Source organism: Protopterus annectens, chromosome 6.part0, assembly GCF_019279795.1.
Source record: "Protopterus annectens isolate FY-2018-M chromosome 6.part0, PAN1.0, whole genome shotgun sequence".
NCBI lineage: Eukaryota > Metazoa > Chordata > Ceratodontiformes > Protopteridae > Protopterus > Protopterus annectens.
In genome coordinates, this window is record NC_056737.1 from 1,549,223,522 (window position 1) to 1,549,239,138 (window position 15,617).

Sequence of the window (15,617 nt, forward strand, 5' to 3'; positions counted from 1 at the left end):
TATATGTACTTGTGTGTTTGCTGTTAGTTAAAAGGGGATAGGGTTTGGAAATGTATTTTATTTTATTTCTTGAGTGTTTTATTGAAGCAAAAATTCTGGGAAAATATGATGTGGGTTGAAACAGAGATGGGAAGCTGCTGCTACATAGAGGATTTAGTCTGTTAATCATTAATGCATGACAGTAAGCTGCAAGATAGAAAAATACATTCAAAAATAACTGTCTTGTATAATATGTGGGAGTAATAGCATTTCATCAGAATGGCTCATTTGTCTATATTAACACAAAATGTTAACAGCCATACAGGTATTAACAAAAACCCAAACAGTAGTGAATAATACTAAAAACAGTGCAGAGTGCAAATACCAACATTACAGGACATGTATATGGATAGAAATGAGCACGTGCATTTTACAAAGAGAGAATGGCAGGGCAGACATTCAGCAGAATTTTAGGGACAAATGAAAGGGCAGTAATAATGCTGACTGTGATAGGACCAAATAGTGATAGAAGAGGGGAAAAAGGATAATAACAGTAACATTTTGGTGCCAATGGATTATTGGCAGGGGAGGAGGATTACACTGGCATATATTTATATTCCATTTAAAACTACTGTTATGAAGCTTAGATGAATTTTGGGAGAAATAATAAGCTATCATTGGGAATGTTATTTATGAATGGGGACTGAAACCTGACTTGCAATATTGAGGATGTATCAGTGGGTCCTAAAAGAAAAAATATAAGAAAGGGTAGATTTCGGAATAAATACATGAGAATATTTGGTATAGAAGATGCAAAGTCAGTAGCAGGAACTCAGTATTTGCATATTATTCCCCAATATACAACAATGAGAGTAGATGGTACAGAAATCATATTTCATGGGCACGTCTATTTAACTGAAAACTTTGAGATTCATCCAATAACTGTATCAGATCATAAACCAATGAAATTTAAGACACAGGTACAGGCAAATAACAAAATGAGACACTGGTACTTCCCTAGTTTTTTGTTAAAATGAGAGGAATTTAAGGAATGGATAGTTGGTAATGAAATTTCTAAGATGTGTACTATATCACATGCATCTTCTTTTAATTAGCTCATTAGCATTTTAAAGGTATATGTGCCACATATAACATTCATTTTGTAAACAAAAAAAATATGTGGATGATATACATCTATGAGGTGACATGCATTACCCACATCATTTAAAATTATCCTTAATTGTATAAGGAATGTCTGGGTTATGCTTAGTACATCACATAGAACTTCTGCACACTTTAATAAAAACATTTCAGTGAATGCAATATTTCAAATCTCCAGTATCATGATCAGAGCTCAAACTGTCCATTTACCCATTTGTTTCCTAACTGCCTTACAGATCTACAGTACTTGACAGAACCATTTTCTCTAGACTTTTGATTTTTCTTTTAGGGCAGTTTTCTTGCAGGTGTGATTTCAGGAGCTTTTTTCTTCATTTTTTGGCTATCAGCTCTATTTTTTCAGGAAAGAACTGACTGAGACACTTCTGACTGGCTTTCTTCCTTATTTTGTTTTGGCATCTGTGTTAAGCAAATGACTGTGATTTCTTCTGGTCAGTTTCCCATCTTCCCCATGAACACAGGATCCCAGTTTGGTTGATTTATCAACTACTACAGTTTCAGTCTGCAGATATTCCCGTGGTTTATGCATTCTTGCCATCTTGTAAATATGGCAGTTTTCTGCAATTTCTTACAGTATTTCTGTCTTAGTTGATTTATTTCAAATATTTTCTTTATTTTTTTATTACAAATTTAAGCTGACATATGTAGTTTTGTGTTCAGCTTTGAGTTGGTAAGCGACTGAGTCATTGCAATGCAGTATAATTATACTGCAGATAAACATTTTCATGAGATTTTTTTTTGTACTGCTTAGATAGTTCTCCCTACTTGCTACTTAAATTACATATAGTGCGGACTAGATGCAATATGCACGAATCTCCACTCACACACAAATCTTGTGATTTTATTACTTCTGTACTGAGGACTGTTGTTAGATATGACATCATCAGGTATCTCTTCATTTGAGAATATAAATGTTAAAACACTAATCAGTTTTGCACTTACGTATTTTCTTCTTGTCCTGTTAGGGGTCGGGAGAGTAGATCATTGGTCCGCACAATGACTGGCAGTGGAGGTTTTATGGTGTGGAGTTGCCAGCCCAGTGCCCAACCTTCACAAAACACACACACCCCTATTGCCAATCTGAGAAAGACCAGTCCACCTGCTGCATGTCTTTGGAATGTCGGAGGAAACCGGAGCACCTAGAGAAAATCCACGCAACCACAGGGAGGACATGCAGACTCTGCACAAACGGAACCTCAGCCGAGAACCAAACCAGAAAACCTCTTGCTGTGAGGCGACACTATTTACTACACCACCGTGGCCACCCTTTGCACTTATGTATTTTAATGTGATTATTTCAACGAACCTGGTCAGAAAAAAATACAAGATCAGTGGCTTGTAGTGGTCAGTTATCTATAACATCACTTTGTGATCCTCTGATGTTGGCTCTGAAGCAGAATTCACCAAGCACTGAATTGCAGACCCTCTAGTAGTATATTTGGGATAAAAATCTACAAATGTGAGATGCACAGTTTCTTTGAATTTAAACAAATTATTCCATACCTGCCTGGTTCCTCTGCTCTAGTAGAAGGTGTCAGAGTGGAACCTACCAATTTTAATTTTCACCTCCAATCTCTCATATATCCTCCTAATCAACTTTATAATTTTATCAGGAATGCAAATACTTCCATTGCCCTGCTCATAAAGTCCAAGCTTACTTTCTCAAACGCTTTCTCTGCATCAAGACTGACAAACAACAATGGTATGTTCTTGCATCCTGTTTCCCTCAGGATCATTAATGTTCTGTTAATGGCAAAGGTTTGCCACCTTCCAAAAAACCACATTGATCCGCGTCAATTTTGGCATCACTTTTGCTATTCTTTTAGCCATAAAGACAAACACTATTATCATGGTTTAGTATTGAAATGGGCCTGTATGAAGCCAGATCTGATGGATCCTAACCCACTTTCTATCGAAGTTTTTTGGCATATTCACTGATTTTCTCAGATCCATGCATGACTGTTACAACCCTGTCTATAAGACTTATCTCATATGCATTTATAAATGCACTCAACCCACAGACAACTGGTTTATTCTCTTTAGGATCACAGCACCTTTACCATTCTGACTGGCATCTACCTTCAACACAGCTGGCCTATTTATGTCTTTTTAATGCTGATGCAACCATCGTTATTTGCTTCTGCAGTTCAACACTATTTTCCAGTTCACATTTCCATTCTCAGGCTTTTGTTGCTAGTAGCATTTTAAAATGCACATTTATCTTAAAAACATAATAAACAAAAACTTAATGATACTGAATCATTCCTACAGAACAATTTTGCTTCTCTTCTGTCTTTAGAATTTGCAAAAGGCTCTATCCTTCCCTCTGATATCAAAATATAAAACACATTTCAGACCTGCCATTATTAGCGGACATCTACTCAACTTGAAATTAGTCATAATTTAACAGCTATATTAATTTCACTGCATGCACTTGTGTCTGACCCCATAGAAACAGATTAGTTATGCTTAAAACACCATCCAAGCCTTCAATTACTTATGCAACAACCCTTTAGAATACCTGCTGGTGCTGAAGAAATTCCAAAATAGAATAAAAGGAATCTGTCTTTTTAATGGCACACTAAATGGACAACTGGCAACATTGTTCATTTAGTTTCCATCTAGTGATGCCTGTCAACATCCTCAGTTTGTAACAATCACTGAAAGAACTTTGTATCCGGCATTCCTGATATAGTTCATCTGCAATCAATGGGAGAAGTTTGTTTATTATTTTTCCTGATTTTGCAGGCCAGCAAACACAAATCTTGCATTTCTTTACATCAATGTCTATGCTGTTCCCACAAGTTTTTTTGGCTCCGTCTGCCTCTTAATGACCTTCGTTTTTCCAGTTATCTTAATTCCTGCATTAGTTTATGCCACATGGTTACTGTTGCTTTCTTTGGAGCATATATCACTACAGGCAGAATATCAGGATTTATTTGCATACAATATTCTCCTGGCAGTCTTCTTACCCCTGTAAATACTACAGGGATCTCCACAGTAATGTGACTGCAACTGTATGAAGCACTCTTTGGCTTTACACTGTGAATTCCTAGCTTTTCATAAGCAAAATGAGTCACCATATATGGATAATTTACTTTTTAACTTTGTTTCTCATATTAATTTTTAGCATACATTGCCAATACCTGTATTCACGTTTGTATCAGAGTCCCAGGCATGCTCAGATTTTTACCACATCAGCTGTTTTCAGTGAAACAGTGCCTACCAGAACGGTTTGTAGGCAGTGCTCGCTTTCATATTTTTCTGCTGAAACATGCAGTTTTCAGCTCATTTCTGTCCATATACTTCTTCTGATATGCACTAATTCTACAAGATTTATTCAAAGCAAGGCATAACTTCCTCTCATGCTTGCATCCATACCCATTACGTAAGAAATTAAATTTAGTTTTTATTTGCATCGCACTGTCATTTTTCTGCATTCTTAAGTAGCCCTCCTATTCATATTCATTACTACTGCAACACATCATTACTTTCACATTTTTTGTATTTATATTTGGCTCACTATCACCCGCTAACCATATCCTCAGAATTTTATTTTTAACTGTGCATTTGTAAATTCACTAAATCTGCACACATCCATGCCTTCTGAAAAGGTAAGTCTTTTTGATTTAAAAGTATGCCCCTTGTTTCATTGTTTCTTTACCATAAAGTATTCTTTCTTTTTAGTACATTTTGTAGCTCACCAAATTTAGTTTTCAGCTCTCTAACAGAAGCATCTAGTCTGTGTATCATTTTGTACCCTTGTAAGGATGGCAAATAAATGTCAAGTTTGTTCTGGGTTCACAATAATCCCTGAGCTTCTTTCTTACTTTAGCAATGTTGATCTTCTCCTCTTAACGGAAAGTAAAGAAACTAAAAAACATCAAGGCTTCCTCCTCAGTAACTTACAGCAGTGTGGCACACCATACATTTTCTTGTTTCTCAGCTAATCCACTTGCAGTATCGAATGCATCACACTTCTGAATCCAGAGCTTCTAGTTTTCCTGCTAAGTTTCTTCCAGTGACAGAATTCCTGGTGGCTACAGTTGGTGTACATTTTTATTGAGAATTATATTTGTTTACTTCCAAATGTGTATGCTCTTGAAATCAGTTATCTTGAAACAGTTTGTCACCTCTGTAGATACAGTTATCTACTCAATACTTTCCAGTCTTTTTTTAAGTTTGGTAGAATTGTTTGTACACAATATAGACTATCAATATGGTCTAATATTCATGAGGTCTATACTGAGAGTGCACTATATAGAAGAAATGTGTGCTAAAGTCATGCTACTTTTTACAGGAAGCTCACTGGTATTTGTGGCCATCTTCCTCCATATATGACAAAACTATGATGGGCTGTTCAATTTATTTACTTAACTGCACTGCAGTCGGATACTTCCACAGAAAATAGTCATGGTTGGCTGAATGCGAATGCAAATTATGTAGGATTATCATCTCTGTTGAGTACTGTAAATTGGGTGATGTGAAAAACCGGGACGTATAGATGGCCAAATTAGATACTGTTCTGTGGTGCGTATTTACTGAGTCAGTGTTTGGCTTGGCACAGGTTGCAGACAGAAGTAAGCTTAGTTAGCTGAAGCCAATGTAGCCTGAAAATGCAGTCAGCGTACACCTCATTCTCTGTTTAGTGCATTAAACATAAATAAAAACACAATACCTTAAGTAATGCTTTATAATTCGGAGATGTATCCAGGTTTAATTCTTTATCTTCATTATTCATACTTTGTGGCTCAGCATTTTCTTTATATGTCCTAAAATATTTCAAAAAGACATTTTGCAATACATGAAGTCTTAAATAAAACTCACATTTAAATGTATATAAAAAAAATCATGAAACACTACAACCACATTAGCGAAACAGAAAAGGATTATTTCCTCAGAGGATGAATTCTGATAAACTAAATTAGGAAGCCCAGTCCAGAAAGATCACCAAGCAGTAGACTAAAATGACATGTGACAATACACTTTAGACAGCCAACATCCTCAAAGTCAAGACACAGAAGCTTCATAAGAAATTTATCATCAGTACAGATCTCTAAAATGTCTACCAATAATACTACAACTATAAAAGCAGTACATAATAGTTTATACTAAAATATGGTGTTTGGAATTTGAGTCACATTTGTCATTTGTGATTGAAAAGAAAAATTACACATTTGTGAAATGACTGATATATGAATACTTACAGCACCTCCAGGTCTTCAAATTGGTTTTCTGCAGTAGCAGGGTACATATATATATATATATATATATATATATATATATAAATATATAAATATATATTTATATACATTTATATATACATATATGAAAGTTAAGTACTTTCCTAACAATAGAGCCATGTCCTCTAAATAGAGAAATCTGTCTGGTTCAACCTGTGGATAATCAGATCCAACTTGAATCCAAGGCCTGCCACATTCCACAGAGTTCAACATGTCAAGCTCAACATCCTCCACCCATAATCTCTCGCTCCTCACGACTACCTCAGATTGAGTTTGCCCCATACTACCCAACACTGACAGTATGCAAATTCCATTGGGAATAGATATGAAGGACCCCAAACAGAAGGGAAAAAAATGAAAGCTCTCTCCAGCTCAGTTATCCCATGGTTAACAGGCTTATCCCATGGTTAACAGGCTTGGCAAAGGGTGGGGGGGTTGAACCAGATGGAAAGACAACACAGATCTATTGTTATGGTAAGTACATAAATGTTGTATCCAAATTTGTCTTTTTCACCTGGATTCAACATATGGGGATATAGTCCCCAGGCATGTAAAACCCTAGGGAGGTCTTATGGAAGGATACTACTCAATACAGTGGAATGAAAGACAGCCTTGTACCTTGATAGAACATCCAAACTGAAGTGGGACACAAAGGTGGGAGGAGTGAGGACCCACGCAGGTAAAAACTAGCCAAATCTCATCCAATGCAGCTCTGGAGAAAAACGTTGTAGAAGTAACAATAGCTCTAGTCGAATAACCTTTTGTTTTACCTTGCAAGGGCTTTCCTTTCAAACTATACCCAAAAGAAATATAATCAGACAGCCACTTGGAGGCAGTAACCCTAAACACGGGCATGCCCAACCAGGCTTTTGAAAAGGAAAACTGATTTGACTTTCTGAAAGATTTTATTCTATCCAAATAAAACAATTGTCTGTGAACATCAATACAATGCAGCAAGTATTCCCCTTTGTTGGAAAACTGAGGAAAAAAACAGGTAAATGAACAGAGTGGCCACCTTGGGAAGAAAAGAAGGGTCTGTGCACAGGGAAACCCTGTCTTTATGAAAAAAACAAGTATGGAAATACTGGTGAAAGGGTTTGCAACTATTACATCCACTTGGTGGAAGTAACCACTACAAAGAATAAACTCTTCCACGATACCAACTTTAAGCCAACTGTAGTAGAGGACTGAAAGGGAGTGGCAACTAACACCTGAAGCATGATGGGCAAATTACATGGAGGGACAGGGTCCCTTGTCCAGGGGACATAACAAAAAGGTACCTTGGCAATTTTTAGAGCATATTATCCTTACCAATGTGAAAATTGGAAATAGCTGCCAAATGCACCTCAACAGTAAAATAACTACAGCCAGAGCAAAATAAATCCACCAAGAAGTCCAAAATAAACTCTATGGGGGCTGAGAAAGGATCCAACCTGTTAGAGGTAGCCCAACAAGCAAAATGCTTCCACTTACATCTTCAGCACAGACAGACTCAGAGAAAAACAGGACATGCACAAATACATCGGAAAGCTTGGAATTTCTGATCATCAAGGGAACTGAAGAACCATGCGGTGAACTTTAAGGTCTGAAGGTTGGGAGGATCCAGACCCGCTGGGTGAGAGATCAGATTTGGAAAGGGATACAAGACCCAAGAAGAGTACTTCATAAGAGGTCAAGGAAGAGGAACACCACCTGATGGGGCCAAAATGGGGCAAAGAAGATTATAGTCACTCTGCAATGTGCTGCCTTCTGAAGAAACTTTATCATCAGTGGAGTCAGAGGATAAGCGTAAGGGAGATTCAGGAGCCATACATGAAGAAGAGTGTCCCTAAGGTGGGACTAAGACATAATAGCTGCTGCTGCACTTGGTGTTGTAAAGGGATGCAAACAGATCTCAACACTGAGTGCCCTAGCACCAAAAAATCTGAGCAGCCATTCTCAGATTCAGGGACCACTCAAGTGGAAAAAGAATCTTCCTCCTCAAACTGTCTGTTAATACGTTGTACCTTCCCAGGATGTGCACTGCAACCAGAAACCACTGAGATTAAATTGCCCATTGTCAAGCTCTCATGTCCTCCTGACAAAGAGGATACAAATGATCCCCCCTTGTTTGTTCAAGTACTACACCACAGACATGTTGTGAATCTGAACTGAAATCACACCCTTCGGGACAACATCCTGAAAAGCTTGCAATACCCTCATTTCCAGGACAGTAACGTGAAGACTAACCTCAGTATAAGACCAGCTCATTTGGTATGTTTTTCCTTTGAAATGCACCCCCCCCTCATCCAAGAAGAGAGGCATCTGTGGTGACTCTGCCCAATGATGGGGAAGAAGAAATGGGGAAGAAGAAATAGTCTCCTGGTGGACACCAAGCAAGTCTCCAACCACCACCACCTGATTTGATTCTGACAAACTTCTGTCAGTGCAACTGCGGATGCTATTGGGTGTGTCAGATAAGTCCACTACATTGCCACCTTCTACTGCAAAACCCTAATGTAGAAGTTTGCAAGAGGAACCACACAAATGGCAGCTGCCACGTGGCCCAAGACCCTAAGAACCAAATGAGCTAGGAGTTTCGAGCATGATAGTGAAAAACAGCAAAACCCCACAGGGCTGGAGAATGGTAGTCTTGTAACCTGACAGACCGTGTCTAAGTGACAACCTATAAACTCTTTCAAGTGCACAGGAAGAAGATTGGATTTCTGACAGTTGACCGATTCCCAAGAAGTTGCAAAGCTGAGTAAGGTGTCCCTGGGTCTGATCAACTATGCCCTGCCCTCATGGAGGCTGTTAAGAGCCAATAGTCCAGGTAAGGGAAGACCAGAAACCCATGCAGCCTGCACCAGGCTGCCATGTACAAAAACACCCAGTGGGCAGGGGTAAGCACAAAAGGCAGCATTCAGAAGGGATAGTGATCGACTCCCAGATAGAGGAAAAACCTTCTGCATCACCTCACAATCTTTGTATGATGGCAGTCATCCTTTAAGACAGGGGTTCCCAGCGTGTGCACTACGGTGCCCTGGGGAGACTCTGCTTCCTCACAGGGGCGCCGCGAACTCATAATCAATTCCACAAACTGATTTCTCATTTAGTTTGTCACCATTCAAAAACAGTCACAACGTAAACTAATTAAGCCATGTATGATAATAGAGTACTGCACACAGCATCGCATCCTAAGTGATTTATAACAATCAACAAACTTCTAATCATATAAAATTGAAAGAAATCACTTAAGCAAATGACGCAACCAAGACTGCCCCTTCAAAATGCGAATGATTTGTTTAATTCAGCCAGCACAGAATTAAAAATGTCTCTTGTAGAAACTTCTGTTTTTATCTGCTAGACCAAGGACCCACGTCTTCACCATCATACATCATCAAGGGGGTCTTGCTCAGTTCACGAAAGAATAATGGTTTTGCTTTAAATAAAAAAGAGCATTTCAGCTATGTTTTGTATGAATCCCAAATAAAGTTTATTTTGTCGCTATGAAATCTGGCACATACATTCAAACACAATCTATAACGGCATACAAAAGTGGAAAACTCCACCCTTAAAAAAATAAACCTCATAACACACAACAACCACAATTGAGAAAACTCATAAACCCGCCTTCACCGGTGACACAATGACGTCAGCATGGAAGAGTGCGTGGGAGTTTTAGAAATATTTCAGTTGCTGTGAAGTAATGTGGAAGTTTTAGTAGAAAGGGTAAAACACTTAAGAAAAGGTATTGGTAGGTGAGTGGATTTTATTTGCCATATCAGGTGTCTTTTATTTGTGCTCGTATTTTTTATTATTTAAACTGATTTGAAAATAATCTATATAATACACAAGTATGAAGATTGGTGTCATTAATACTTTTCTAGAGATCTTAACGTAAAAATAAGGAAGATTTTGCATATTTTAAATTTGGTGGTCTGGTGTCTTATTCAGAGTGTGGAGTTTGAATATGTGGTAATTTGCAAAGTGCAACTCCTGACACTGCAAATAAATGTTGCCCATTTTCTTCATGGCATTTCTGTACGTGAGACTCTTGTATCCGGGACTTTTTACTGTACCTGTTATAGAAGCAGATACCCTTTTTTAGGCTTGGGTTACGTCTTCCAGGAATTGTCTGAATAATCTGTTCCACATTCCCCGTCACCCAAGAGTTTAAGGCTGCTTATTAGTATGTAGAAACCAGACTAAATGACGAGTATATGATATTACCAATAGTTCAAAAAGAGGACCCATGTGTTATGCTTTTTTATTCATAAGCAAAAACTAATGACTTTTGGTTAGACAATTTTACATCTACTTTTTTCAAAAGCAAAAATAAATTACTTTTTGTGACAGAGATTTTTTGCAATATCATTCATAGAAGTCTATATATTTTATTTTGCATTTTTGATAATGTACTTATATTTTTACATATGATTTGTCAATCAGTTTTCAGACTTGTGTTTCTCAGTAGTACCCTGCACCCCTTCTGGAAGTGGAAAGTCATGTGCTGTTTGGAATGAATGAAGAAGTGGCTGTGTGTGAGATCAGGAGAGTGAGAGCGACGTGTGAATGAATGCAGGTATGAATGAGGAAGTGACTGTGTGTGATTGGGAGAGTAAGAATGATGTTTGAGTGAATGCAGGTGGGAGGGATGTGTGTGAGTGAATGCGTGCATGAATGCAAAAGAGACTGTGTGTGTGTGTGTGTGTGTGTGTGTGTGTGTGTGTGTGTGTGTGTGTGTGTGTGTGTGTCTCACAGGGGAAGAGAAAAGTGAGAGTGATCCCTGGCAGCAGTAGCAATGAGAAGTCTGGACCATATCACTGGACACATACCTCTCAAGAAATCTGAACAAAGCCAAAAATAGTGGGGGTACAAAGGTACAAAATAGGGACACTTTTAAGCACTGCTCTCACAAATTTAGAAAGGTTATTAGAAATGCAGGTTTTTCAGCATGAATTTTCTGAAGGGAGCAGAGACTCATCTGTTGTTGAGCTTTTTTCTCCCTCTCCCAGTCCGGGTCGGCAGCCTCCCCTCATTAAATAAAAATAAAATAAAAAAAGAATGCATGCACTTTATACGCCGCCGCGCCCGGGGCTGGATTCAGCAAGGGAGCAGAGAATCGAAAAGGTTTGGGAACCACTGCTTTAAGTCGATCAAGCACTTTCAGTCACCTTGTTTCAAGATAGGTAAAACGGACTGTACCGTGTCTATCCAGAACATGGTCTACTTGATGAAGCAGTTCAGCCTGCTGAAATCCAAGCTTGGCCTGAGGTCTTTGTCCTTTTTTGGAATCAAAAGAATTTTGATTAGATCTTGGATCCTTGTTGGTCTATCCTTGTTGGTCTGGTGAGGCCAATTGGATGACTCCATTTTACGACTTTTGGATTTCAGTGGCCACAGCCTTTCTCTGATGGGGTGGTACATCTGGCAGATGTTTTGAATTTAAATTTGGAGTATCTAAAAATGGAAATGTACAACCTCTGGATATGACTCTCAACACTCAAGTGTCCAAGGTGATACCCTCATAAGCGTTCGGGTGTAGAGCAAAGCAACCCACCTGCCTCCAAAGACAGAGGTAGGCTTCACAGAGAAACCTCCATGAAATATCTGCCAAGAGGATACCGTCCACTGTGGTTACTCCCTCTACTGTGGAGGGAACCCTCAGAAAAATCTAACTGGAACAAATGCTGCATTTTCCTTAAAAATAAATAAATAAATAAATAAAAAAGAGAGATGCTTCCTCCCACTTCTGGTTCATAGAGAAGCTCCACTGAAGAGTAGCAAAACACACTCCCACAGCAGACAGCATCTTCCCCTCTTGCTCACCTCTGCTCAATGTGCCCTTAACTTTGGATCTCAAAATAGAGGAGCCATCTGGGGGGGGTTAATAAAGGATGCCTTGAAGCAGTTCGCAATGTTACACAACTTCATTCAAGCATGGAGGTGCATGAATATGCCACCAGCTTTATTAGACAGCAGATGCATGGACACATTGGCAATGGACTGCAAAGCGAACATCAGAGTCTCAAAAGTCTGCTGAGTCAATCATCCCTGACACTTCTGAGACAATGTCCCGCTATAGTCTTGATCAACTGGGCTAAATAGTTCAAAGCCCAGAGAGCAACGGTGGCTGAGGTGTAAGAATGTTTCCTCAGCTAGTCCAATGGCCAAGATTCCCTACTTGGGAGATAAACTGAGGAGCCCTTTTCCAAGATCTCCTTTTTAGTGGCTGTTGCCACCCTGTCTGTGAATGCTGTTGTGCTGGCTGTTGCCATCATGACAGCATCTACAGCCGAATCCTTACTCCAGTGTTGCTGGTCCTTTCGGGGGATCTTATCTGGCTTTTTGAGGATCGGTTCCTCAGTTTCAGGATCATCCCATGCCCTTTAGGACACCACCTGAATAAAAGTGTGTGTGAGGGGGAACCACTCATAACATGGATGAACCCACCCTAAAAGCCTCCAGAAAAACTGATTCCTCAAGAGATGGGGCTTCAGCAGTCTATCCCTCACCCTGGCAAAGCAGCTCCAAAAGGTCACCAAAAGAAGCATCTTCACAGGGGATTTTGAGGAACTCTCTCCTTCCTCGAGGTTGGTGTTCTCAGTGAGGAACTCATATGGGGAGTTCTGGCACTTCCTCATGCACTGACTCCTGCCTGAAACCTCCCATCATGTAGAGTCTGGGGGGTGGGGTGGCAAAGGCAACAGGCTCTAAAGGAACGGCAGACTGGAGGACACATAGAGTGAGATGTCCCGGAAAAGGCTGACTCATGCCCACAGGAGCAAATGTCGAAGAGGGGGGACATCAGCTGAACCTCACCACTCACTCTCCTGATGGAAAAATAGCCTTTCCAAAATGTCAAAGGTGAAGACCAACATAGGCCTACCAGAGCTGGCAGACCTAAGAAATGAAGACCCCAGGGATGCATCAGACCTAGCAGATACTCCAATGCTGAGATTGGAGCCAAACTACCCAGAGCAAAAGCCCCGCATGCAAGGGATGACCCTGAAACAGGGACCAAACCCAACTCGGACACTGCTGTCTTGCTATCCTGGCTCCATGGTGCACTTGGCTCCGACATGTCCAGAATCAAGTAAACCAAGGTATGGGTCCAGCAGTGAAACTGACCCAGCCATTGGATCTGACCTCAGGGAGGAAAGGCAACTGGCTCCGAAAACCTCAGACCTGATGAGCCCAGGTTAGGATACCACTGTAATGGAACTGAAACTTTGAGTACCCAAACTAGAAAGGATAAGTCCTAAATTCATTTGTGCCTGTAAAAAGGCCTGCATCAACTGTTCAAACTCAATGGGTCCTAAACTCCCAACCAACTTGACTATCAAGCCAATGAAGTCATTGAAGGAGGCTTGCAGAACAGCTCATCAGACAAGGACTCTGATTACCAGACCCAAACCGGAGAAGCTCAGATTTGTGGCACAGCAGGGGAAGGCTGAGGAGGACACTTGTGGGGGTGTGGATGGAGGAAAGTCTGAAAAGGTTCTACCTGATGGAGCACCCTTTGAAAGGAAGGTATTCAGGTCACTAAAAGTGGGAGATGGAGCCTTCCCCGCAACCGTTGCCAAAGGAGATTGGCTCTCAGGGGATGGAGCCGATGATGAGGCTGAAGCTGTTAGGGAAGCTGAGGGCATTAGCACCTTCAGTTCCAACTAAGCAGATTAAGCCAAAGAGACAGCCAAGGACTTTTAGTACCCCTTGGCAGCCTTGGGATCCCTGGAGCTCCAATGAGCCAAATCTGATTTATCCCCCTTGTTGGAACAGGGCTCGCCAAGTGGAAGAAGGCACCTGGAGAACCAGCTTGGCTCTCCTCTCATTAACAGAACACCAACTGAATGACTTGCAAATGGAGCATGGGGGTACAAGTGGGCAGCCACTAAACAATAAACAGTCAAAGCCCTTTTAAAAACCCTTATCCATATCAAAAAGGCACAACAATACCAGGAAACAAATCACTCAAAATACACTCTTACCTACCTAATCTACAGCTACTAGAAGACCAAAAACAAAACAGCTATCAAATATAACACACCAATAGCAAGTAAGAAAACAAAGGTGGGAAAAAACCCACAGGAACCTACCCTACAAACCTGACAATCCTAGCCCACTATCTAAAACTACACAACACATTACACTATAAACACTAGCATAAACACAAAATTGCCAAGTTCGCAACTAATGCCACACACACAGGTCACATCACTGCACTTCTCTTAAGCTACTAAAATGGCTCGAACTCCCTCACCTGTTGCACTATAAACAACTAACAGTTACCCACAAACTCATGCATTAACCTGATAAAATTCCTACTCTCAAACATCTAATACAACCATACACCTTCCTCTAGAGCTCTCTGCCCCACTGACAAATTTCTTTTAGAAACCACTAAAGCTATCAACTCAGCTGGTGAATCTCTCTTCTCATACATCATTCCTAAAATATGGAATGAGCTGCCTGACTATTTCCTCTAATGACTCCATAGCACAATTCAAAAAACTTCTCACTACTCACTTAGTAAACACCTGGCTTTGCCCTTGTAACCCTCCTGGACAACTCGGTTCTGAATACTTAACTCATCTCCTCAGTTAGTACTAGTGTACTACACTTGCTTATCTCATTTCTATTATTACTTCCCTTCCTCTTTATCTAATCCATCTCCTCAGTTTACTAGTGGTACTACACATGCTTATCGCATTTCTATTATAACTTCCCTTCCTCTTTATCTATCTGTAAATACTCACAACTCTCATGTTGATATTGTAACCTTTGAAGTACTGTAATGCCCTGTTTGTACTACTGCTGAATTTGCATACCATTATTTCCTTTTATTATTGGTCATTTTTAGCTTTTACAATGTATATCATTGTTCATTTTTAGCTTTTAAATTGCATGTCTTTGTTACTGTTGGAGCTTTTCTTCCCAGGCCTCTGCTGAAAAAGGACATGTGTCCAGTCAGACTTTCCCAGTAAACAAATGTAAACTAAATAAATAAATTTAAACACTAACCTACCGCATAGAGGACAAAAAAACTCAGCTAAACTCTAGCGAAAAGACACAAACAATCTGGAGCACTCAACCACCCTGCTATCCAGGAATGGCAATAAAAGAGATCCAAGGTAGACCAGAACAGTCTGGGATTATGGATAGAAGTGGAAGAGGTTGACTGGCTGAAGTCTCTGGAATGTGGCCGGCCTTGAATTCAAGACTGATCTGATT

At 39.9% G+C, this 15,617-nt stretch overlaps 1 protein-coding gene across 4 annotated transcripts in view; it reads right to left on the reverse strand.

Annotated features, from left to right (window-relative positions):
- Positions 1-15,617, reverse strand: part of CEP70 (centrosomal protein 70) — a 2,129,610-nt gene that overhangs the window by 890,205 nt on the left and 1,223,788 nt on the right. For all 4 annotated transcript variants that reach the window (XM_044075003.1, XM_044074999.1, XM_044075002.1 and 1 more), the window contains one exon: positions 5,837-5,930. In XM_044075003.1, coding sequence (XP_043930938.1) covers positions 5,837-5,930 — 94 coding nt within the window. The remainder of the gene's footprint in view (positions 1-5,836; positions 5,931-15,617) is intronic.